The sequence below is a fragment of the Malania oleifera genome, chromosome 5 (assembly GCF_029873635.1).
Source record: "Malania oleifera isolate guangnan ecotype guangnan chromosome 5, ASM2987363v1, whole genome shotgun sequence".
Lineage (NCBI taxonomy): Eukaryota > Viridiplantae > Streptophyta > Magnoliopsida > Santalales > Ximeniaceae > Malania > Malania oleifera.
The window spans coordinates 24,877,312-24,904,394 of NC_080421.1; the positions used below are offsets into that span (position 1 = coordinate 24,877,312).

At 35.7% G+C, this 27,083-nt stretch overlaps 1 protein-coding gene across 3 annotated transcripts; it reads right to left on the reverse strand.

The window, feature by feature from the left end:
* Window positions 1-1,233: 1,233 nt before the first annotated feature.
* Window positions 1,234-19,099, reverse strand: LOC131154949 (DNA polymerase kappa). Of its 3 annotated transcripts, XM_058107794.1 has the most exons (15): window positions 18,877-19,099; window positions 18,368-18,540; window positions 17,519-17,692; window positions 16,014-16,137; window positions 15,691-15,791; window positions 15,438-15,524; window positions 12,955-13,050; window positions 12,710-12,830; window positions 8,130-8,258; window positions 7,163-7,220; window positions 5,641-5,746; window positions 5,162-5,273; window positions 2,625-2,908; window positions 2,169-2,497; window positions 1,234-1,519 (listed from the first exon to the last, which is right to left on the reverse strand). In XM_058107794.1, exons 1-15 carry the CDS (start codon window positions 18,953-18,955, stop codon window positions 1,402-1,404), a joined length of 2,091 nt encoding a protein of 696 aa, XP_057963777.1. In that variant the 5' UTR covers window positions 18,956-19,099; the 3' UTR covers window positions 1,234-1,401. The 3 variants fall into 3 exon arrangements, with proteins under 3 accessions (XP_057963777.1, XP_057963778.1, XP_057963779.1); XM_058107795.1 differs by lacking the exon at window positions 7,163-7,220 and having other exon boundaries at window positions 5,641-5,732; XM_058107796.1 differs by lacking the exon at window positions 1,234-1,519 and having other exon boundaries at window positions 2,277-2,433; window positions 18,877-19,012.
* Window positions 19,100-27,083: the final 7,984 nt, after the last annotated feature.

Below are 27,083 nucleotides of genomic sequence, written 5' to 3' on the forward strand. Positions count from 1 at the left end.
AAATATTTTCTCTCTTTAAGTTTCACCGCCTAGTTCACTTACTAGTTTATTTTATCATTTTTCTTCCATTTTTTAATACATATATCTAACACTAAGACTCTATGTTATATTGTTAGACTTTCACCTGGAACAACTTTATAATCCTTGCATTATAAACGATCTACCCTCCTAGTTTATATATATATCGATTTGACTCCTATTTTATCCACTTTTAAAGGCTATTAATTGTCTTCTCTCTTCTTAAAACAAGTATTTATTATACTAAAATAATATGACATAACAAAGTCTAAGATCATCCCCCCAAACTCATTTTTGTCGCCCAATCCATATCCTCTATGCATTCTCTCATAACTTTTATCATCCTTTCAAACATGTCCATTCAGATCTTCTCCTATAAACATTTTCTCAGTCCTTGATGTACTCATAATTCTATCCATATCTTTCAAAAATTGTCTCTTAAAAGTTTTACTAAGCCAACTTGAGGAGCATACACACTAATGATATTTATTATCTCTTAACCCAATCTCATCTTGATTTTTATAATTCTATCTCTCACGTCATTTATATCAACAACGCTATCTTTAAAGTTTTTGTTTACAATAATTTCTACTTCATTCTTATGTTTTTATTTTTCAACGCACTAAAGTTTAAATCCTGATCTATTAGTTTCTCTAACTTTCTTCCCCACCCACTTAATTTCTTGAAGGCAAGTTATATTACTTTTTCTTCTAATCATTGTGGCCACAATTTCCATGTTTTTACCCTACCCATAAGGTCCCTATATTTCAAGTTACTAATCTAATCATATTTCCTAAATTAACATCTTTACCTACCTATGTTCAAAATGATGTAGAAGCCCTTGCATATTTGGCACCGTATTCGAGCACTGACACTGCACGTCGTTCCAATACGACGACCTAGCCCACCCTTGCACATTTTCGCTACACTGGTGGTATAAGTATGATGTGTCACTCGTAAGTAAGGAACATCCCAACAAATATTCGATAAGAATTCATATCATAATGATATGACAAATTTTATGTTAGTTGACCGCTACCTAACGCAACCCTCTCCCTTATCTGAGCTTGGGATCGACTATCTATAAAAAGAACTAGAACATTAAAAGCAACACAGACAAACAGAGTTAACCAATAATAATAATAATAATAATAATGATTACATGGTGACATTTTAACTGACCAATAAATTCCCAGAAGAAATTATTTCTATCAATTAACAGCAATACCATATTTTGACACTAGAAGCTTTTATTGTCAGGCATTACATAATAAAAAGTAAAATTAGAAAAACCCGCGATTATGAACAATGTATGTGGAGCTTATGACATTCGTACAATCTTTACCACTAACCAATGAACAATATGGACGTATCTGCACAATCCTAGAAGTTTTGGGCACTCTTTACAAAGAAAAGATCAATTGTCAGATGTTTGCCATCTTTAGAGGGCTTCTTCTTCTTATGTTTGCTTTGGTTCCCATTGTGACCCTTCAGGATACAACTGCAAATGTATCAAATTTGTCAAATAAAGCTAATTTTCTTTAATACTATAAAGACAGACAAATCAATGATGATGCACACGCCCAATCGATGAGAAAAGAAAAAATAAAATAAAACACCGCGACTTTTGCTTATTCATAACATATTGAAAAGTGTATTGGCTTCGGAGGCTTATCCATTTTTTTTTTTACCACAATTAGTTGTGCCTTAGAAGCAAAAGAAAATAATCTATATTATGTTTTCAAAACCATTCAACTTGAAGTTCTTCCTTTGTGTTAGAATCCCAGCACATATTTAGCTTTATCACCAGAAATTATATTAAAAGGCTGCAACTTTATATTATCACACAGAACTGCAAAACAAATCCTATTATGGGACCTATATGCCTACTTGTTTACATTAAATATTGTTTCAAAAATATTTTACACAAATAATACACTTCTAACAATTTTGAGAACAATCTATATAACAAACCAATTTGAATTTATGTTTGCATATTCGGAAGCGGGAAGCCTAGCCAAGGCCACACCATGTGCTAGGAGGAGTTTGCTAGACATGTGAAACTGTTTAACCCACCCAACTGAAGACCCTCTATTTCTAGGAGGTGAGGCGACATGTTCAAATTAAAAACTAATAGTACAATACAATACCTTTGCCTGATTGGATATCTTGAATTAGTGAGAGATTCCTCTTCCTGAAGCCTCTCAGCAAGATGAAAATCAGCGTGTTCTTGTCTCTCCACAACAAAACTAGGCGGCAGCTCAACCCCACAGAGTGAACACTTGTAGTCGTCCACCCACGAAAGTTGCTTGCTCTGATTGGGTGAAGAAACTGCTTCATTGTCAGGGTTAGCCCTCTTACTCACTCTATCAATGTTGTTGCCCTTCAACTGACCAGAAAAAGAAGAATCTGGTTCTGCCAATTGAAAACATCCACTTTGATCAGACTCATCCGAATGTTGAATCAAATCAGCGTTCACCTAGGCAAGAAGCACTCTCAACATGAGAAAAATCAAAACCAATGGGTTAAGATCATGAAAACTTCCCAGTATCCAAATCTGAACACACTACGCTGACAAGCAGAGAAATTCTGGGCTTAACATTTACCTTTTCAGAAATTCTGTCACTTCGAGGTCCATGACTTCTCTCATTTTCATCAGCATCATTGTTCAAAGTGCAAATGTCACAATGAACTGATACGTGGTTGCTGTCCAGCAGATCTGCAGTGTCAAGATGACCTTGATTGTCATTAACATCCAGGCCAAGAGAACCATTATCATCCATACTTCTTCCTGAAGCACCTCCTGATACAATAAAGTCAGTGAGACTTTTTTGTGTCGGATCAGATGGAGCACCATCTTTGTCTTCATTAAACTGTGACAGCCGCAGGCCTGAAAAAAGACAGACAATATAAATGAATGTTTCATCATATTCTAATCATTGTATGGTGAGATAGAAGGCTTCTTTACCATTTCATTGCTTCTATGACAATTCTAGATTTTAACAATTTCAAAAGAAAGCCACACGTTATCAATGTCAAAATGGGATAGGACCACCTCAAATATTAGATTAAAACTCAGAATTCAACTTTTTTTTTTTTTTTTTAATAAGAAAACAAATTTATTAAGGCACCATCAGCCCCACAAATAGATTAAATGAGCACCACCCTCCAGTCCCTCTGGAAATCAATCAAAGAAACATGCCAAACAACCCTTAAGCTATACAAAGAACGAAAAAACACCTCCAATGCAGCAATATGAACCAAGCATTCACGTCTGAAGCCTTGACTACTTATAGAGAAAAAGGAAAACAGCACAACCACTCAAACCCAAAACACCAAAGCTTAGTCATTAAGCAGCATATTCGGGACTACAGTCTACAATCAGTCAGTCACCACCCAACCCATCTATCACACATAGACACACACATAAGAGATCATCTTCCACCTCCCACCCCCAACACTATGGCTGTAGCAGCCCACCCTCAGACCCTCTACTGCTAACCACCCAAGAAGCATGTTTATTCATGCTCTTTAAAGATCTGTAATTTTACAAAGAAAATAATGTGTCCATGTGAGGGAAGCTATCATTGTTTACTTTTGTCCTCACTGCAAGAAAAATTGTTTTTCCTTCGTAGAAGCTAGTCTAAGTAATAACATGCTTGAATGCATTATAATCTTTTTGAATGGGCATGTGTTATGGCAGCATATTTTGCAGTCCATTGCATTCTTTCATTCGAATTTTGTAAATATAGGCTTAAGCGATGGCAGCGTTCATCCATGCCAATAATATTTTATAGGGAAGAAGGATTGGGACATTAAATAAATTAATGATCTAATTATTCTTTGCAGCGCATGAATTACAATGGGCTATCCAATGTCTTGACATTATATTGTTCTCATTAAAAATTCATCCATAATATTATACAAATTGAAACCGATATTTTCAATTAGGTTGGGTGAGTAATCTATATTATTTGCCAAGAACCATGTGATGATAGACGTTCCAGTTTAATGTGAAAACTTAATTTTTTTTCTTTTCTTTCTTTGGTTTGGTGAGGCATTTTGCTATGTGAAAATTGGGTTGACTTGATAGAAATTGAACTATCCACAATCCACATTTTTTATAAATTCTTATTGTGTGGTTTATTTCCTTTTTCTGCGGAAGTGGTGTCCGCAAATTCCAATGGATCCCTCAGGTTCTCCTCTTCTGAATAAGAAACTGGGCCATTTGCACGTTTGATTTTATTAGATTCGAAATCTCTCTCTCTCTCTCTACAAACTCTCTACAGAATCTTTCTCCACTGATTGAAGAAAGTCTATTAACAAAGACACATTGATTTGATTCTTCTGAGTCCTGACCAGAGAAATGGACAAGGACATCGGCAGTTGGTTGGAGCAGTTACTCAGCATTTTTGTGTGATTCTATAGAGATTTTGTAGAGAGAGATATTTCTAGACTGATTATCCTCTTTGAATGATACTATATATTTTGGAAACTTCGTGATCTTCAACATCTGACAGTACTCAAGCCACACAACAACAATTACAGTGGGTTAGTACCTTGTTGGCATATGCTGGTTGCATCCAACACAGCCTATGCAATTGGTGTTGTCAACTGCAAGCTCATTGACAGTTGGGGTTGTCAACTGTGTAAATAGTACTACGTGCCTGAAACACCATAAAATTTGTGTGTTGGTGTTCCTGCATCTATGTAAAGGGTGTTTCCTTCGTCTTAATAAAAGATTGAAGATTGGGAGGCATGCTTCCATATGTTGTTTGTCAGTGTGCATGCTTCTCGTATCTCACTACTTGCAGGATAATAGACTAAAGAATATGACAGCAGAATTAACAGGAACAAGTGAGACTTGGAAAAATTCATGGGAAATTTAAACCCTGCGACACCTATTCTATACTCCTATCCTACACTCGTGCTGCACCAAGCAGAGGCTGAGCGTGCTTAGTCAATCCTAGCCCATGAAGCACACATGCCCTAGATGTCCCAAACATTTGGAACTTCCTATTAGAAAACATTTTCCTACAGTATCCCCCCATTGATGTGCCCATTCCCACTCAGAATTCATGCTATAATTATTTCAATGCAATTTTGATGACAAATAAGCATCAACCACAAAAAAACAACTTACCAATCAACCTTAGAGAAACTGGCAGTTCAGCCTTCAGCAACTTTGAAGCATGATTCAAAATTTCCTCACTAGAACAAATATATTTTTGCAGAGTCACAGCTCTAGTTCTAACCTGCATATTGCAAGTTCATCAGTAAGCCTGACAGTACAAAGATTGGGTCATTGACAAAGACGGTGCATAAAAGAGACTATTTCTACAGGAATTGGGAATATATTGTATTAAAAAATGAAGCCTAACAAGAAGGAAAAAATAATATGTAGACAGGTTAGGATATTCCCTCCCTTAGATCGCATGGAATATTGGCAAATGATTTGTATAATATAGCCCCCCTAGCCAAATGGGATTTCAAGGCTTGGTTCTTGTTGCAAGGGTGAGGAACCATACAACAAGCATTCAAAAAAGAGACTTGAGGCTTGGATGTTGTTGCAGCATGGAAAAGTAGCATCAGGCATTAGTGAATTAAGCAATATGTGTATACCTCAAAAGATGCCGTTTTCAGCTTCAGAGTCAATGTTCGTCCACTAAGACCTTCTCTTTGCATGTCGTCAGATAGCATCTCTGCAAGTTCCCCTGCAAACAAAAAGCTTAACAGGGCTTACCTTGTTTAGGGATAGTTAAAAAATTTTAATTGTGAATATGAATATTAGGTTAATTTTATAGACACACAAGACATACAAAAAATATAAAAAATAAAATAAAAATCAAGGAATCAAATGCATGAAAATATTGACGGCACTAGCCTGTTTCAAGATAATATGCATCTGCTACATATTGAAAAAATCAGTCGTTTACATGAGTCCAGCACAAGGGAATAGACAATTGACAACCCATTTTTAAATTAAAATTTAAGAACATGCATCATATATGGCATTATTAACATTATCCTGAACTGCAAGGGTGGAGGATGGATATCATTAGAATGAATCCTAACACAGGAAGTCAGGAAAGAAACAGAATCTAGAAGCCTCTTCCAAATGAAGAGATTGCCCATCTCTTCTCTTCCATAAATTTCTTCTTCTATACATGGTTTTAAGTAGTGGTAATGGTCCACATAACGGTAATGGTCAGAGTGTAATGTTGTGGCCATTGCAGACATTACATAATGGGAAACGGACACACCGTGAGCTTATTTTTTGCATGAGCAAACTTGTTAGAAACATATATATTCACATGCTTTGATCCTAGAATCCAACATACTAATGCTTCAAATGACTATAAATAAATTTTAATCAAATTTTAATTATAGTTTAAAATAGAGGTAGCAGGTACATAACATAATGGTAATAGGTGTAGTGGGAATTGGGGTAATGGATGTTGCATAACAGGAAACAGGTGCAACAGCTGTGAACTTTTTTCAAGCACACACTATCTTTTGTATAATGGTTTATTTGCATGTTTTAAGCTCTTAACCCTTCTCAAAAGAGAGTTTAGTGCATTTTTGAATTTGGGTTTTTAGTTCAACTGAGTAACATTCTTTAGCAAGGGCAATAAATTTAACATTTTTTAAAGTGTTTTGATAAAGAAATTATATAATATATATTTTTATATATTCCCCTTTTCATTAATCATATTTATGATAAAAATTAATTAAAGAAAAAAATAATTATATACTCCATCAATCTATTAGGCACACAACATGCAAACAATACAATAAATTAAAGAAGTTCAATTATTTTATTTGTTAAAGTAATAAATATCTAATAAATTTGGAGCAGCAAGTTATAATTTCTAACTACAACCTAAGTTTTAAAATTATAATATATAATCATAAATTTTTCATTAAATAAATAAAGTATCCACAACTTGAACACGACAAAAACTAGAAAGAAAAGAAATTTAAAGTCAAAAAATATAAAAAGGAAATATCTAATTACTAATATTATCAAAATAATTGTTTTTTTTAGCAAAATATAACATTCACATCAAACATACAAACATACATACATACATACATACATACATATATTGCCTTAACAGTGTAGTAGCAGTTATGTACTGACCACAATGGCAGTGAATTTTCTTCCCACCAATTTAGCAGTGTGTAACGGGATCGAGGACCTAAAAAAACATTACCCAACAGTGCTATGTATCGGTTGCAGTTGCTATTCAAAACCATGATCTAAATATAACATAAACCAAGTATTGGTGAGAACAAGCATGCATTTGCCACTTTTCACTACTTTATTGATTATAAGTTAAAACTAAGAAAACATAAACACAAAGAAATATGAAAAATAGAAGGCCATTTTTTGTACTTTTTTAGCCTTTAATGGAATTTTTGTTATTCAAAAAATAAAATAAGAATGTTCATATGTTAAACAAGAGCAAAAATCTATAGCAGTAGAAACATATTTTGTATCCAAATTAGGTGTAAGAAAAAAAAAAAATTCAAAGAACTTAGAACATGAACATTAATGTAATGAGAGAAAAAGTTAGGTTTTATTTGAATGCTAGTTTTATTGAAAAAAATAAAGGCAAACTAAGTTTAAGGAAAATAAATCTAAAATGATTTTTTTTAATAAAAATTACTAACTAAAATAAACCAGCTTAATTTAAGTATCTAAGCTTCAATAGAGGGGGGGGGGGGGGGGAACAAGAAAAAATGCCAAAAAAAAAAAGGACTCAACCTATTTTAGTCATTCACAGCCACTTGGCCACTGTAACAGCCCACAGCAGTGTTACAGTGCCATAACAGAATGTAAAGGCTGTTACAGTTGTGCATCAGAGGACGTCCGAGATATGGCCACATAACTGTCTCGAAAGCCACTGATACCATTACACATCAGCAGTAGTGGCAATTGGCACTGATTTTTAAAACCATGCTTCTATCCCTGGGAGCACTATATCCTTAAACCATTAAGACTGAGCCCAGAAAACGCAGAATTTAATATATGTGTTTGTGTAAGTGTGAATGTGAAGCCTGGATCTCTGCAGTCAAAAAATAAGAGCAAGATCATAGTAAATTACCTAATTTTTTATAGAGAAATGTTTCATTGCTGGTGGCTGAAAATGTTCTCTCACTACTTATGCTTTTTCGCAACCGAAATTGCGGGGTATCTGTTTGCCCAAGTCCAAGTCCCACTGACATAAAAAAATCTGCGATGAAAGATAACCATTATGATAACAATTGAACTAAATATCCATCACCAATACAATGCTGAAGTTACGAAGAATTATGAGTTCCAGGAGAAAAAAAGGGGGGTGGGGTGGTGCAGGGTGCAAGTTCTCCTTTTGTGATTTCATAAAAACTTCTTCTGCCATTTGAAATCGGGAAAGTTGAATCAAAAAACATATCAAAAGTATGTCATGAGACCTCATATCAGAGAATATTTGGGGTTTTGAGTAGTGTAGTTCCTCATAGCAAAGTTCATCATTTGATGGAAGTAGTTTAGATTTAAAAAAAAAACAAAAAACACTAGGAAGCAATAAAGGAAAACACTGGCATTCTTGAAGTATCACAACTGTGCATACCAAAGACTAGAAACCTCAAAATTAAATTGTTTGATAGCACATAAAAATGCTGTGCAGTCAATTGATAAAAAAGATGCAAATAACAAGCTAATTTATAGCATAAGGGAAATTCAATCAAACAGTTAAAGATAACATTAAGTATATTACATTCAGAAAAATATTTTTGAAAAAAAAATCTTAAATCACAAGAATCGCCTTTCATTCAAATAATGAATCTATTTAAAAATTTCTATCAAGTTAACCACTACTTACAAGAAATTCCAAATCAAGTTTTTTTGCCAGAAATATGCTTGAGTGAAAGTAGACCAACCCCACAATCTCACATCCATAAAACATTTCCCTCACAAAATTTATTCCTAATGTGTTTCGGAGGACTCAATGCTGCATTTAAATCCATAACCGATTGAAGGCATCTTAGCAAATTCCACAGAAGAGCAAAGCATTTCTATAAACATTGAATGACAATCTTCAGTTAACAAGTTCCCTATACACCTAAACCCATGACGCGAAAAACAATTGACCAGCAAATAGGATTGGAAATCAGAGCTTTAAAACAAAAATTGGCGAACAAGTTTCTCATATGCTTTATGAGGGAAGTTTCATTCCAATCTGCAACTGCACAATTGATTATTCAACACACACAACTCACAGAATACGTAAACATGCTACAGGTAAAACACACTTTAAAACTCCTAAACTATACAGATTTCCCTTTTTTTTTAAAAAAAAAAAACCTAATTTCTAAATTTATAGACTATAATCACAATAAAAGTGCATGATATTCTCCATAGATTCTCCTCTTGTCACCAAACATCCTTGGAACTTTTTGTGTCTTTCATCCTTTTATATACAGCTTAGCTCCACTGATTTTTGTGGTAAACAGTGTGATGGGGGCCAACCTATATAACTTATACTGCCTATTCAGCATGCTCATAATCGGTGTAGATTTAGGACACTATGCATGTATTAGATTTTTGTGTATGATGTATAATTTTCTGTCATGTTGGGGTTAATTTGTAACTAATTATTTTAGTTAGATGGAGGGTGTAAGACTATAAGTACTTTATTAATTGCAGTCTATGGGAAAGTAATCACAACAGAGTAAGAATTTTTGGCCTGTTTTCCTCTCAAATGGAGCCCTCCCCCTTTTCTTCTTCTTTGTCTTCTTCCCTTCTTCCTCCTCCTTCTCTTATCCTCTTTGTGTTTCTCTTTCTGCTCCGCTTCTGACTTTCTGTTCTGCCCTGTTCTCTTCTCTTTTTCTTCATTCTCTTTATCTCCCTTAATTATCTCTACTCTTTTCTACTGATGAATCTGTCCTATAAATGGTATCAGAGCAACCTTCAAACCATGTCCACACATTCACCAATGGCATTCTTGTCATAGACCAGAACAGGTTACAGTTATTTTGATTCACTCTCAATTGCTGTAGGTATTGTTCCACAACTACAAGGCATACAAAGCATTCAAGGATCAGAAATTGCAGGAAAAGCCCCAAACTGCAGCACTGCAAGATCTTCAGAAAATTACAGTTGTACCACTCATTTTTTAACACTACTTTGCCTGAAGATTTTTGCGACATCACCATCAAAGACAGACACCTCCACAGAGATACTCCCCCAAATTTTTCTCCATCATCTGACAAGGCATGTGGCTTCACCTGCAACCTGAAGCTTTTATGGCTGACACCCCACCAAATCATAAACCCCCTGGTCTTTTCTTAATGCACTGCCACAACCATTAGACCCCACTGCCCCATGATCCACCAGCTTCCAGGAGACCATTGCCAGAGGGCCATCAACAGTGGCTCACCCACCCCATATGCCAGCAATGCACATGTGAAAATCTGCCAGCATCTACTGTGACTTTCAGAATCGAAAGAATTGGTTCCAGCCACAAGATTTTGGTTTTCTTCCTGCAATTTTTGAAATTGTTTGGATAGAAAACTGATTTAATGGGTTCATTTCACATTTTGGAGGAAACATTCAGATTCCCAGCAGCAGATTTGGGCTTTATTGCTGCAACTTGGGGGTTGTTTTATGAGGACTTGAACGATTGGAAGGTTAGTTTCGAGAAAATTGCTTGACTAAGATGAGACTTAAAGCCTTTGGTGAGGTAACAAAATTCTCCCATTCATCTTGATTAACATTTAAATGATTAGGCAAATTTGTAATTTGCATTAAAGGCCATCCTTCTCATATCAGTTCCTTTGATTCATTAATTCCTCAATCCCTCTTCATACTTCATACCCATAGTCCCTTCTTGTAATTCTATTGGGACCATGTCAAATCATGCGCATTGTGTTCACTAGCCTAATGTGTGAGCATTGTTGTAATGTCGTGATTTTCAGATTCACATAACTTGTAATCAAGTTTAGTCTTCCTTAAAATCACTGTACCATATTGCATTATCCCATCGCCCCTAAAAAACCATTGGAAGTTGAAACCATCCCCAGTGAACCTGCACCAATTGATACCCAATCTTTGTCTATATGATTAGATACTCTTTAGGACTTCGAGCATCTCAGAAATCAAATTGCACGAGACTTAAAGTTGTTGGATAATCACCTAATCATTGAGCATAAGACTTGTGAGATGCCCAACTGTGAGGATCAAGTTGTAGATATTGTTGAATACTCAAGAGATGAGGGTGAGCTATAGATGATTCTAGTGAGGAAGATAACACTGTTAGCGTGGTGTGGTGTGTTTTGTTCACTACTACGGGCAGTGAGAAGTGGAAACAGACCATTATTTTTCACACTTTCATCATATGTGGGGATAGGTGTAGTGCATGGGACAATTACCAAATTTGAATTCAGAATTTCATACCTGACGTCCATCTCTCTTGTGCAGCCCTCTCCTTGTTCTTCCTCCTCCTCCTCCTCCTCCTCCCCTCGCATTCCCCTTTCTTTTCTTTATTTCCTCATCCTCTTCTATTTCTCTCTGTTCTGCCCACACTAGTTTCTTTCTTCTTCTTCCTTTTTTCTTTCTTCCTCTTCCCCTCCTCCTGTCTCTCTCTCCCTTTCTCTGTTCTGTTTTATCGCTGTAGCAGTCCTACATCAGTGTTTCCAGAGAAGCCACTTTTTTCCATAGTCCCCCTCTCTCTCTAAATTTATATTATAATGTCAATAACAATTATTGCAGCCACTTTACCGGTCTTTTTTACCATCACATATATCCATTGTGGTTAGTTGGATAATAATGATGCGTTTAGCTCTCTATTTCTTTGTGCCTTCAGAATTAATTTTTTTTAAAATTTCTGAGGTCAAGAGGTTCTTCTTTGGAGGATTTTTCCGCTTCATAGAGGTTCTGGAGGTGGTGAGGTAAACCTTTTTGACGATATGCTGTCTTCACAGTGGTACTGTCTTCATGTTATGCATTTTAATTTTCTATGTAGGATAGTTTCTCTTGCTTCTATTTTGCATTCAACTCGTAGAGCCTTTAGAGAAGTGCCCTTGATAGACATTGACATGCAGAAATTAGAAATCATTGCTTTGTTAGCTTTGTTCTTGCTTTCATTTTTATTTTTTATTTTTCTTAAGAGGGGAAGGCTTGTCCTTTTTTTTTTTATTCTCTTTCTTTCCCCTTATTAGATTTATTATTCTTCAACAAGAAAATGGAGTCAGTTGAAGCATTCTAGGTCAGGTCTCTAGAGTGAACCAAACTGTTTGCTCGTCCACCTTTTTTTGTTATATATATATATATATATATATATATATAAGAAATCACCAGGAAAAGTATACTATTAATAAGTGATAACTATAGCAAAGTGATACAAAACAAGCTATGATAGGTACATCCAAAACCACTTAAACTACCACCTAGATATTTGAAAAAAAAAAAAAAAAATTAACTTAGTTCTTGAAGAAAGAGCTTCATACCACTCCCTCCTAGCCTAGAAAAAATCAGGGAAGAGGAGTATCAAATGATCGGATCTGAACAAAAGTTTCCAAGGTCCAACCATAAATACACACCAGAGATAGAATGAGGACATGTGCTCTAATGCTCCAATATTCATGCCAATATTTCATTGCTGCACAGTTAAAGAGAACCAAGAATAACTAAAAGTATTGCACAAACCTGCGGAAGAATGAGAAAATAGCGCACATAGGAGACCACTCTTTTCCAGCATCTCCTCACATGTGTTAATTCCAAAAACATCCCGTAAAATATGTTCTGTGACTTTACCAATACCCCCTATCTGCAAATACAGCTTGTTAAGTTTCTTATTCAGATTGTTGATCGTATTGAAACCATTTTGAAACATTAATATTTGAAATGATAATGCAAAGTTTGCCACACTGTTCAATTGCTGACACATATACCTTTCGTACAGGAAGCGACGATATAAAAATCATGACAGCCAACCGGTCATTTGGCAAAACAAACTGTCCATTTGGCTTGTTTATATCTGAGCAAACCTGGAAATAAAATTCAGATTTAATAAAATAATATCTGGAAAGCATTTTCTATCACTTTAAATATATTTGTTAATGGTTACTTAGTCTTTTAGCATTATTATTATGTGTTAGAGTTTTGTTAATAATAAGTATGAGTTAGTAAGGGTATTATGGTCATTCTTAGTGTCTTACATATATTATAAATAGAGAGAGACCTATCATTGAGTTGAGGTCTTCCATAGTTCCATTTTACCCAATTACTCAACATGGTATCAGAAGGTGATCCAAACTAACTCTCCTCAGCCATCGCCGGAAAACACCATTCCGCAGCTGTCCTCCCTAGATTCACCTCCATCCCATATTATTCCACAAACCAACCATACACCCATAAACTGACAAAGCATGATCCAAACTAAACCCTACTCTCCTCAGCGTCACCAGAAAACACCATTCCTACAGCTGTCCTTCCTAGATTCACCTCCATCCCATATTATTTCACAAAACCAACCTTGCACCCACCCCCCCAACGACTCACCCTAAAAAACCCCATGGCTGGATGCACCAACCAAATGCCAGCAGGGCAGACCCCATGCACTGGCGCGTGAGTGAATTTCCAGCCACCATTTTATTTTTTTTCTTCTACCATGCTTTGATTCTTCTCTAGACTAGCAGTTTTTTGCTCAAATATTCAACCTTTTCCAACTATGCACTTATGGCATTTTGTTAATGTCTGTTCAAGGCTTACGAAGGTTTATTTGCCAGTTTTTTAGATTATTTAGACACATTCTCCCATGCTAAACTTGTCTCAGTATGTTCGTTCATTTCTTTAGCCACCATTGGTCATTGGCCTCTACATCAGTTAGATGTGAAGAATGCTTCCCTACATGGTGATCTTCATAAGGAGGCATATATGGAGCAACCCCCTGAGTTTGTTGCTTAGGGGGAATCAGGCTTATTATGTTGGCTCAAGAAGTCATTGAATGGATTAAAACAATCTACAAGAGCATGGTTTGGCTGCTTTAGTGTTGTAGTACTTGAGTTTGGCATTCATCGGTGTATTTTATGGTCATACTCCATCTGATAGTATTTTTCTTATTGTATAAGTAGATGAAATTGTGATCACTAGTGATGATGATCGTGGTATCCACGACCTAAAGCTTTTTTTATAAAGTAAGTTTCACTTGGGACCATTGAAGTACTTCTTGAGTATAGAAGTATTGAGATATCGTACTAGAACTATCTTGTCACAAAGGAAGTATGTTCTTGATCTTTTATATGAGACAGGCTGTTGGGAATCTTGGGATCCAAACTTGTTGATACACCCATGGATCCCTATAGTAAGTTAATGTCATATAGGGGTTATTTGTTGCCTAACCCAGGTCGGTATCGGAAACTTGTTGGAAAGTTGAACTATCCCACAGTCACTTGACTAGATATATCCTTGGCAATAAGTGTTGTGAACCAATTTCTCGATTCCTCGAGAACAAGTCACTGAGATGTAGTAATTCGCAATTTGAGATATTTCAAAGGTGTACCAGGGAGCGGTCTCTTATATTAGGATCAAGGTCACATTCATATTTAGGGATATACAGATGCAGATTGGGCTGGTTCACCTTCTAATCGAAGATCCACAACCGGGTATTGTATCTTTGTCGGTGGTAATATGGTGTCTTGGAAAAGTAAGAAACAAACTATGATTGCCAAGTCAAGTGCTAAGTCAGAGTATAGGGCTATGGCACACAATACATGTGAACTTGATTGGTTGAAGAGCATGTTGAAAGAACTAGGTTTTCCACATTCTCAGCATATGGAGTGGGTGTGTGATAATTGAGCTGCTATTCATATTGCGTGTAACCCTGTCTTCCATAAGCGGACAAAGCACATTGAAGTTGTCACTTTATTCAAGAGAAACTTGTACAGAAGCTCATTACGACAACTCATGTGACAGTTAAGTTTTAGCTTGCTGATTTGTTCACTAAAGCCGGGTATTATGGTCATTCTTATTGTACTCATATAATAAATAGAGAGAGAGACCTATCATTGATTTGAGGCTTTCCATTTTACCCAATTACTCAACAATATTATACTTAATGCATTTGCACCAGAACAAGGAAGCAGATGATGATGATGATGAAAACAAAAATATGTGGAAAATCAAATTAGAATGCAGTTCACAGAACCTGCATTTTGTTAAATGACTGGTGACCATTAATTTCCTTCAAATTCATTTCAAATGGCACATGCTAAATCCATGTGTTCTGTGTATAAGTCAAATTTGATATATGATTAGAGAAAATTACCATGATGATAAATATGTTGTGTCCGTGCTGCATGCTGTAATGATATCACATTATCACCTAACTAATTATGCTTATAATCAGGTGAAAAAAAAAAAAACAATAAAGCACCTTAGCAAGTAAGCGGTTTGGTGCCACTCCTGCACTACATGTAAGACCAGTCTCTTCATAAACATTTTTCCTCAGTTCTTCAGCAATCTGCACAAAGGTAGAACAACAGAAGAAAAAATTATCAAAAGGTCCATACATGTGATTAGAGAACTAGTTAAAAAACAAAGACCAAAAGAGAGAAGGAGGCAGAACGAACACAAGTCATTACGAATATGTATTAAGGCAATTATCTCTATTTTATGTGCCAACTTACTTCTCCACTAGTAGCACCCCTTTCTTCACAAACCTCTGTTATATCAAGGTATGCTTCATCCAAGCTGGCAGCCATAAAGTTAGGATCATATTTCTGGAAAACTGATAAGAATGAAAATCCACAGATAAATTGATCAGCTAAAAGGGAATACACATAGTGGGAAAATGCTAGTGAAAAGCATAAAATGTGAGATGTGGGGTTGGCTTAGTGTTGAGACCACCAACTAAGTCTCAATGCTCCCCAAGGCCTTTGGTTCAACTTATCCCCTCCCAGGGCTTTGCCCTCCACAGTAAACAAAAAAGAAGAAGAGAACAAGATGTAACCTTTTCTGGTTAAAGCACTGTAATGAGTATACTTCTCGAAATCTGTGGGCACAAAAATCAACTGTGGACATAATTTACGTGCAATAAATCCAGGCATCGCAGCACGAACACCAAACCTCCTTGCCTACAAGAGTGTTCAAACCACAATCTCAATGCAATTAAATAATGTAATTGAGCTACAGTATGTCATCATTCAATTAGCAGATCATTTTGAATTCTAGGTTTAAGGTAATGTGTGGATCAAGAAGTGAAATATCAATTACATAGAGAGGGATGGATTCCAAACCAGATGACAATGCAGAAGTATGAGTTATTTCAATGAATATGGAATAAACGAGGAATGAATGTTCCCAAATTTTACCAAGGGACTGTCTATTCCTATGCAATTCCATATTAATTAGAACTAGCCATGGGCATGCATATGTGCGTGCTTTACGACTTTCGATTTTTAAAAAAATTTAAAAATTATAAATAAAATAATAAAAAATTAAATAGTATAAGAATATTTTGAGATAGTTGTAAATAATTATAGGGGTCTTTTGAAATAATTATGAGTAGTTATAAGGATGAATTTAGCATGATTATAAGGGTATTTTGGGAGAGTTGTGGGTAGTTAAAGGATTATTTTGAAATAATCATGGGTAGTTATAGGGATAAATTTGATATCTTTGAAAGATGACACCAAATAAAGGAATCCCTTTTATAGTAGTATAGATAACAACCTAGCATATCATTTGCCTTAAAATAGCACTCTCTTTTCTTTTGTAAACCGTTAGATCCCTACACAATGATCATTTAATTCCTACCCTACTTCATTCCACAAATCATTTTGGGCAAAAAAACTGCCAGACATTTAGCATCAATCTTAAGTAACATGATTGAAAAGAGCAATGATCTTTTATAGCATATTCATCGTCTTTTTTCCCACTTATTGGGATTGGGATTTGGGATTCTACATTCATAGGGGTCAATGTGACCGTAAATGGGACATATTCAGTATTTCGGAGTACAAATCTTGGTATATGACCCAAAAAGATACCAAACCAAAGTTTAGGATCTACTCCTATGTCTGTTTAAAAAACAAATCAAAACACATATCCAAGAAGCTCATTACTTTCTATACATCTATATATGTATGTAGGTATGTTTATATTAAATACACTCATGTGAAAATCTTGATGCAGCTCATCTAGCTACCATGCATTCACAAGGAGAGCAACAAGATTAGCAGTAGTTTGAATAATGTTTTGACCTTCAATTTATTGGTCACATGAGGGGACAGTTTATTCTTAAAGGAGTGACCTATTTTATCTAACATACATGCAACATTATTTGTATCTATGAACATGATATACTAATAGAAATCCCTATAGAAAAATTAATTGATTCCCACTCTATTCCATTCTGCAAATCAAACACAACCCAAAAGTATTCAAAATGGCACAGAAGTACCCAAAACCAATCAGATATTTATTCTCCTTGAAGCTTAGAAAGGCAAGTCAAACCTCATAATTAGCAGTGGAGATCATAGACATGCTGCCAACAGCCATCGGTTTTCCTTTTAGAGAAGGATTACTCAATGTTTCAACAGCTGCATAGAAAGCATCCATATCTACATGTAACCAAATCTTTGAAAGGTCACGTCTAGCTTCTAGCTCTAAAATTCTTTTATCAGCAACCTGTAAATAGAAAATGCCGTATGTTAATAGGAGATCATGCCTCATTGAAAACCCAGATATGCAACATAACAGTTCTCCCATCCAGGGGAAGGGGGGAGGATGCGAGGCTTAAGGAAGAATGTCATGCCAAAGCAAATTATAGAGATAACATAAGGGTCAGCGAATGGGAATGTGTGTGCGTGCGTGTGTGTGTTTGAGGCTTACATGGTCGAGTTAGGATAAAATGGAGTAGTGTACTTCATGCCAGTGTCTAGAAAAGAAAAAAAAAAAGTTTTCATCTTTAATATTACCTCATGCTCAGTTCTTCTTTGTCCATTATGCATCCAGTATACATGGCTTTCTACATTAATGATTCCAGTTTGAAACTTTGCATGCAAAGTCAGTTGTATTATCTGTCAGCCTTGACTAGTTAAAAATATGATAAAGTTTCTATAATTTGTTCTCTGCATTGGTTTTCTTTGCTGCATTTTTTTCTCACCATGAAAGCAAATAACAAAGCAACATGATGGATTTCACTCACATAATCTTAACCCGGGGCACATTCAATAGAAATAAGATGCAAAAGAACTAGCTGACTAATGATTTCAAAAATCAGAGTACAATTTAATTAATTGTTTAAAAAGATTACGACGAGAATAACAAAAACAGGTGTCAAATATTCTTCTTTTGAACTACCGTCTGATAATGAGATATATCGGCAGCAGATAGGTTGGCACATCGAGCACGCATGTGTTCAATTTTCTGCCTTATCAAGGCCTCCCTGCGTCCCTCGTTCTCAAAATACTTTGATCCTTTGCTCATCTCATACACTATTCTTTGCACCTTCTCCTTGTCAACTCCATCCATGCCTAGAATTTCACAATTAGCATTTTCAATACCTTCCTATGCTAACACTGATAAGAAAGAACATTTGTTTCAAAATTTCAACAAAACACAGAAAAATTTACAGAAAACTACTCCATTTCCCCTTACATTTTTTTTTACTTTTGAAAACCGAAGATTATAACAAATTGCTCGATCAATAAAATTCGACCACTTCCTTGAAGAAAATAGGAATAAAATTATACATATGAACTGAATTGCTCGATATTGTGATGTTCATTGGGACGGCTAGGTTTCATATGGAGATGAAAAGCTGAATTCAGGAAGTCGCTTATACAGTGTCGGTATGATGTGCAGAGTACCTGCTTTAGCATTGGTGTAAGCGGTGTGGTAGGACTCCCATGGCCGAGCAGCTTCCCCTGAAGTCTCCCCTTTCTTCATCTCTGAGGCTTGGTCCGGAAGACGCAGAGACGAACCAGATGACTATCTACGGATCGCGGGAAAAAGAAAGGAGAGGGATGCAATATATCGTCGCCATTCTGGGCCAAGACCAGAGAGGCCCAACATGTGAGCCCACTTTACCACAACTGGGCTCCCACTGATGGGCTAGGCTCTTATTGGATTAGAGCCCGCAGCATGAGAAGTGAGGGAGCAGCCAAGTATGGCCGAACGCCTCAGCTCACTAGAATCAAAAGTCAAGTTAAGATAGGGAAAGGAAATCCATATAGGGATGTATTATAAAGGATGTTGGAAATTAAATAGATATTATGAAAGATGTAGGAAAATAAATACAGATAAGATAGAAATTTTACGTGGTTCGATAATATCTACTCCATAGGCAGATGAAATAAAAAACTTTATTACTTTAAAAGGAATTATAAGATGATTTGGAACTGATCTTATACAAAATATTTCTGGCCTTGTACAAGATATCTTTTTTTTCTCTCTCTCCTCTTCTTTCTATATGCCTACTTACTTCAAGTATGTAAATGTGCATACAAGTATGTAATGTGTGTATACAAGCATTCAATATGTATGTTCCAAATGAGAAGGGGAGAGTGTCCTTTTATAAGACAATGAGGATAGTTAGGCATTTATTAGGGTAAAAAAAACGAAGGGGTGGAAGATGAAGATAAGGGGTGACATTCATATTTTTCATAACACTCTCCCTTTGATGTCACTCATATATTAACTCCTTCTATTAAGATCTTTAAGATGTCTCATTCCGATGAGATGAATCAATTTCTTGAATGTTGTAGTAGGCAAAGCTTTCATGAACAAATCTGTTAGATTATCACTTGATCGAATTTGCTGAACATCTATATCACAATTCTTCTGGAGTTCATGTGTATGGAAGAATTTTGGAAAGATATGTTTTGTTCTGTCACCCTTAATACATCATCATCTTAATTAAGTTATACACGCAACGTTATCTTCATATAAAACTGTTGGAATATCCTTAATTGATCGAAAACCAAAATTTGCTTGGATATGAGAAATCATTTATATGAGTCACATGCATTGTCTATTATCTTCATGGATAGCTAGTATATTAGAATGATTGGAGGATGTTGTTGTAATCATCTATTTTATTGATGTTGACTTTTTGAGTCCGATCCCTATTTTAATGTTGACAAAGTACATGTTTCCTATGTGTGTATTTAGCATGTAAATAGGTCCATTAATTTAACACACACATAAGGAAAAGGCTATGGAAGCTTGCGGGACTTAAAAATTATACGATCAAATGCATTCCATGAAATCGGAAGAGCAAAAAGACGAAGAAGACATTTGTTTTTAATTTGTGTATGCATTTAATTTTTATCTTTGGTCTGTAATATTGCATGCTCTGCATGATATGTTTTAAATGCTCAGATGACCATAGAATGACCATAGGGACCGAATGACCTTAGGGCTCCCTTCGATTCGGTCGATCGACACCGAATTTTTTAGGGTTATTTCTCAAAGGCCTTATACTGATCCTAGGTTCTTGAATATTTCATAAAAATATGCCCTATCTTCTTAAATTTAATCATCATATGAATAGAGTGAATATATAAGGGAGTTAGAACCGAAATGTATGAAAATTACATGTTCGGTCGACCGAACTCCCATGTACAGAATGCTCCCGGTCGACTGAACTCGAATCAGATCAACAGTTTGACCACAATCCGATCGACCAAACTCACTTAGTTCATTTGACCCCAGTCGACCAAACTCCCTTGGAGTCAACATAGTTGAGCATCTGGTTGATCATGTAGAAAATACACACCAACGCCCTAGTCGACCGAGTTCCCACATATGGGAACCCAACGGTTTGGTCGACCGACTAAGGTAGTTCAAAATGTCATCGGTCAACCGAACCTCGCAAAAAGGAAAAATCGCCCTTGGACTTACAAGTTCGATCGACCGAACTCATAGTTTATTTAATGTCCGGTAGATTGAACTTCAAGCACTTCGGTCAACCGAATTTCCTTCGGTCGATCGGTACTCTCAGGTTGGAATTTTTTAAAAGGTTTAAAACGTCATTAAAATTTAATTAATCTTTTCCAAAATGCCGAGCGTGTCCCCAACAGTCAAATTTTCCAAAAATTCTATAAATACCCTATTATAACTCCAGATTAGCAACTTTGATTAACTATAAATTACACCTTAATCATTTGTTAATCAAAGTTCCTCCAATCCATTTTTATTGTAAAAATTTATTCTTTGGAGCAAAATTTGTTCAAACAAAACTCTCAACTCTCTTTCCATCCATTCATTTCAAAATCATTTTGTAAAGAGAATATATTTATTTCGGGCATTTATTTCCGTATTCAAGTGCTATACTCTCATATGCTAATTATTTTTGAAAATCATTTTTGAGAATATAGTTTGGTTTTCTCCCGAATTATTTCCTTGATAAATATCTTTTGGGAGAAAATTATTTGTTGCACAAATACTTCCTTGAACATCAACTCCAAATTCTTCAAATACTCTTATTTGCAAAAATCTTTGTCGGAGAACATATTTCTCATTTATATATATATTTATATATATTATTTGTGCAAAAATTATTGAAAGAGCAAAACCCTAGGTTCTCCTATATTATTATTGAAATATCTTTTTGAAGAAATCTTTTATTAGAGTTTAAATATGGTTAAACACCCTTACTTTACTGAGCATTATTGCATATCATATTAGAGTACATTTATTTGAGCTTAAAAGTGTACATCTCAGCTTATATTTTTAGAAGCATTTTCATGTACAAAAATGTTTTCCATGTAACAGTTGGATTCAGTTCGGAATTGAACTGGGGAGTCTCAGCCCCGTAAATGAGACCGGTTCGATTCAGCCCGAAATTGAATTAGGGAGTTTCAGCCCCGTAAGTGAGACTAGTTCAGCTCAACCTAGTAATTGAGCTGGAGTTTTCCTCGCCCTGTAAGGAGAGGATGTAAAAGGCTTTTGCTTCGCTCGGTTAAGTGAGCAGGTATAGTGGAATCCTTAGGGGGGTGTCCAAGGTGAGGATGTAGGTTGGTTTGGCTGAACCTCGATAACAAATCTGGTGTCGCTCTCTCTATTTTACTTAAATTCATGTACTTTAATTTCATCATGTATATGAATGTTTATTTAATGTCAAAATTATTCTCATGCACACATTTAATTTAAATAAGTTACTGCACACGTGTATGTTTGCTTTTATTGTTAAACTTACTTTACATACATGTTTATATGTTGAATGAGATATGAACTGTGGTGAATTGGCGAAAATTTTTTAAATTAGCCGAAAAGTTTTAAATGTCCAATTCACCCCCCTCTTGGGATCACACCAATTCCAACAACTGATTTCCAAGATATAACTATTTTTCCATAAAGAAATACATAATTAGTTTGAGATTTAGCATTGTGAGGATCAAATAGATATCCAGCATCTACATATCCTACTAGTTAAGATTTGGAATCAAATGAGTAAAATAAACCCAAATCATATGTACCTCTCAAAATAGCGTAGCATGTGCTTAATTCCATTCCGGTGTCGCCGATTAGGAGCAGAGTTATATCTTACTAATAGATTTATAGCAAATGCAATGTTAGATCTTGTACAATTGGCCAAATACATTCGAGAGCCGATAACACTTAAATATAGTACTTCAGGATCAAGTAATTCCTTCCCCCCCTCCCCCAATCATGAGGTCGAAATGGATCATTCTTAACGTCAAGTGATCGTGCCATCATTGGAAATCCCAAAGTAAGAACTTTGTTCATATGGAATTGCCTTAATATCTTTTCGGTATATTTAGATTGATGAACAAAAATTTTATTATTTACATGTTCAATTTGTAGGTGAAGACAATCTTTTGTCTTTCTTAAATCTTTCATCTCAAATTCTACCATTAAATAATTAGCAACTTTAGTGAGCTCTTCAGGAGTCTCAATTAAATTCAAATCATTAACATAAAAAACAATTATAACAAATCTGGATTCTGATCTTTTAATAAAAACGCATGGACAAATTGGATTATTTATGAATCCTTCTTTCACAAGGTACTCACATAATCGATTGTACCACATGCGTATTGTTTTAATCCATATAAAGAACTTTGGAGTTTAATTGACTATAAATTTCTAGGTTTTACTTTAGGCAATTTAAATCCTTCAGGGTTTTTCATATAAATTTCATTATTCAACGATACATATAGGTATGCTATTACTACGTCTATAAGACGCATGCTCAGCTATTTAGTGACTGCTAGCCCATTTAAGAATTTGAAAGTGATTTCATTCGTTATGGGAGAATATGTCTACACATAATTAATTTCGGGTTTCTGCGAGAAACCTTATACCACAAGTCTTGCTTTATATCGAGTGATTTCATTATTTTCATTTCGCTTGTGCACAAATACCCATTTGTATCCAATGGATTGGACATCTTCTGGTGTCTAAACTACACGTCCAAAAACTTCTCTTTTGGATAGAGAGTTTAATTCTGATATGATAGTATTTTTCCATTTTGGTCAATCACTTCTATATCGACATTCGTTTACAGATTTAGGTTCAGGATCCTCGTTACTTCAAGTAATGTAGTGCCTAGAACTCAGTCGGGCCCGTAGTGCTAATATTCCATAAATAACCCTATAATACTCTAATACCACCATATCAACATCCATAATTAATATAAACATGAAGCCAACGGAAGCAAAATATACTTATACAACCATACATACGAAAGTACTACCTTCAACCAATCTTACTAAAATTTCCCAAAACATTATACAATCCAGAATGTTCAAAAACAACTAAACATTACAAAATAATATCCTACCAAGCCCACTTTCAGCTAGATCATCTAGGTCCCGCCCTGGAGCTCCTAGACATGATTTCCTATAGGTCTTGAAAAATTGATATATTTACAAGGGTGAGACACTTTTCAGTAAGACAGAATATATTAGTATCAATGTGTGGCTAACATGAGTTTTAGTGAACTTATACACATTCTTAAATTTACTTTATCTAACAGATATGACATTTGTACAGTATAACTCACACCTATACAGTTGAAAATATTCATTTCTTTTATAATATAAAACAGTTTGATAACTAACCACATTTACATAAATTCACATATATGGGAATAAGAAACCCCCTTTTAGACATACAACATCATCATATATAAACCCCCATAATTGAGTTGTGCAATCCAAAGACTGGACCTAACCCTGGCTGGCCTACCATCAGGTTAAGTCAAACCTCATGTCTGCAAGTCCGATTTGCCTACCTAGCCTGGTTTAGACTTTAGGGGGGGTGGGGTACACAACCCTTACATGCCCAAATTGACTTTTCATTACCAACACTTCTATTTAGAACAATGTGGTTGCACTATCTCACATACTAGCTACGGTACCGTGCTCTCATCACATCGGGTCCTCAGGGTTCTTAAATCATATAATGCAATTTAAATAATAAAAACTATTATATTGCTCATTTCATAACTCAGCATAAAACCTGTTGTATCAAAACTTGGAACTTAGCTGTTATATCAAAAACCGGCACTTAGCCGTCATATCAAAACCCGACACTTAGTCGTCATATCAAATTTTCACCATTTCCACCACATTTCCAGTTTTCCATCCATCAATATAAATCACATTCCCATCGTATAATACCATAAAAACTCATATTCAATTGTGCAGTAACATAAATAATTCTCATGCCACACAATTTTTAATTGATAAATCATGATATACTGAACTACCCGAGAAAATATATATTTTTACCGAAAACTAGGTCTAATCATCTTCAAAATTTTTACTCAAATCAAAATACTCGTTGGATAAGGAAAAGGACGATGATCAACCCTACTCACTTTGGTTTTTCTCCAAATATGTATAATAAGTAAAACTATCAGTTTCATATGCCTCAATCATTTAGAAAATTATATATAACATACACGAGTTCATATACTCAAGTTTAATTTGTTCAAATTTAAGAAAAAAAATTGACATAATCTATTCCCCTTACTTGTTCCTAAAAAATTACTTTTTCCCACTCCTTGGAACAATTCCCAGGTTCCTAAATACGGCGAGGAGAAGGCTGCCGGCAAGCCGAGAAAAATGAGGGAGATTATTGTAGGGCTAGCTGGAGGCTCGAGAGACCTTAGGAGTGAGAGAGTGGGAACCGAAACCCTAGAAAAGAGAGAGAGAGAGAGAGAGAGAGAGGTTTTGAAATTTTGAATGAAAAATGACCTAGGTTCTATTTATAAGCAAGTTGGCCTGCACGAAACCGTCGATGGGTTTTTGAGATGGCCTCAAACCATCGACGGTTTGGTGTTGAAGCAAACCATCTCCATTCTTTTCTAGCTTTTCCTTCTCTTTTATTTATTTTCTTTTCTTTTTCTTGGTTCAGGTTCCTACATCCTTCCCCCTTATAAAAGTTTCATCTTCGAAATTTGTTAACTCATACTTATCATCACTCCTGGAATTATTGATTTGATCATCCGACTCTAGGAAGAGCCGATAGCCACCCACATGGTAGCCCTGTCCTAAATTTATTAATTACTTTCACTCATGGTGGAGGAATATTGTGGTTACAATAATGGTCCTTGGGAGATTATACGTAGATCAACAAAATTCTCTCAATACCAGTCAAACACTAAACTCGAAATCTATGGATTACAATCACTCAAGTTTAACTAGACAACCTGCACAAAACACAGTATATATATACAATCAAATTCTTACCTGGACCGTCATACCTACCTGCCTAGGGTTGGGTCTCGCTAAATAGCTGCGGGTACTTCCTACATATTTCCTTTCACAACTCCCATGAACCCTCTTCCACTGCGTGGTTTCACCATAGCACCTTTACTAACGGAATCTTTTTAGTACGGATTTCTTGTTCCTTCCGATCTAAAATCTGAACTAGTACCTCCTCATAGGATAAGGTTTCTTTAATTTCCAAGAATTCATAGCTTAACATGTGCGTAGGGTCTGAAACGTACTTTCTCAACATCGATACGTGAAAGACGTCATGGATCCTAGACAAAGTTGGAGGTAATGCACTCTTGTAAGCAACTGAGCCAACCTTCTTTAGTTTCTCGAATGGCCCGATGTATCTAGGGCTTAGCTTACCCTTTTTTTTTTTTTTTTCAAACCTCATAACTCCCTTCATTGGAGCAATCCTCAGAAATACCCTATCTCCTATCCCAAACTCCAGGTCTTATCGGCAAGTATCAACATAACTCCTTTTCCGACTCTGAGCTATCTTAATTCTATCCCTGATTAATTTGATCTTCTCGGAAGTCTGCTGAATAAGGTCCAGTCCCAAAATTCTTCATTCACCAACCTCGTCCCAATACAGTGGAGATCAGCACCTTCAACTATACAACGCTTCATATGGTGCCATCTCGATACTAGCTTGATAGTTATTAATATAGGCGAACTCCACAAGGGGCAAAAACTGAATCCAACTACCGCCGGAATCTAGCATGCACGCCCGCTGCATATCCTTTAATGTTTGAATCGTTCTCTCTTATTGTCCATTAGTTTGCGGGTGAAATGTGGTACTGAAATTCAGTTAAGATCCCAAGGCCTTCTGCAAACTCCTCCAAAACTAGGAGGTGAACCGTGGATCTAGATCGGATACAATAGATATTGAGATGCCATGAAATCGAACTATCTCCTATACATATAGCTCTGCCGACCTATTCATGGAGTAACTAACTTTAATAGGAACAAAATGTACAATCTTTGTCAAACGATCCACTATTACCCATATAGCATTTTGTCCATGCAAAGCTAAAGGCAACCCTGTTACGAAGTCCATAGAAATATGTTCTCACTTCCACTTAGGAATACAAAGTGCTTGCAGTGGTTCTGCTGGCCTCTGATGCTTTGCTTTCACTTGTTGGCATGTCAAACACTTCCACAAACCGAACAATTTCTATCTTCATATTGTTCCACTAGAAGGATTCTCGTAGATCCCTATACATATTTGTGCTCCCTGGATGTACAGTATAGAGAGATCGATGAGCCTCCTCTAGAATTATCCTTTTAATCTCTGCATCCCTAGGTACACATAATCGGGTGTAAAA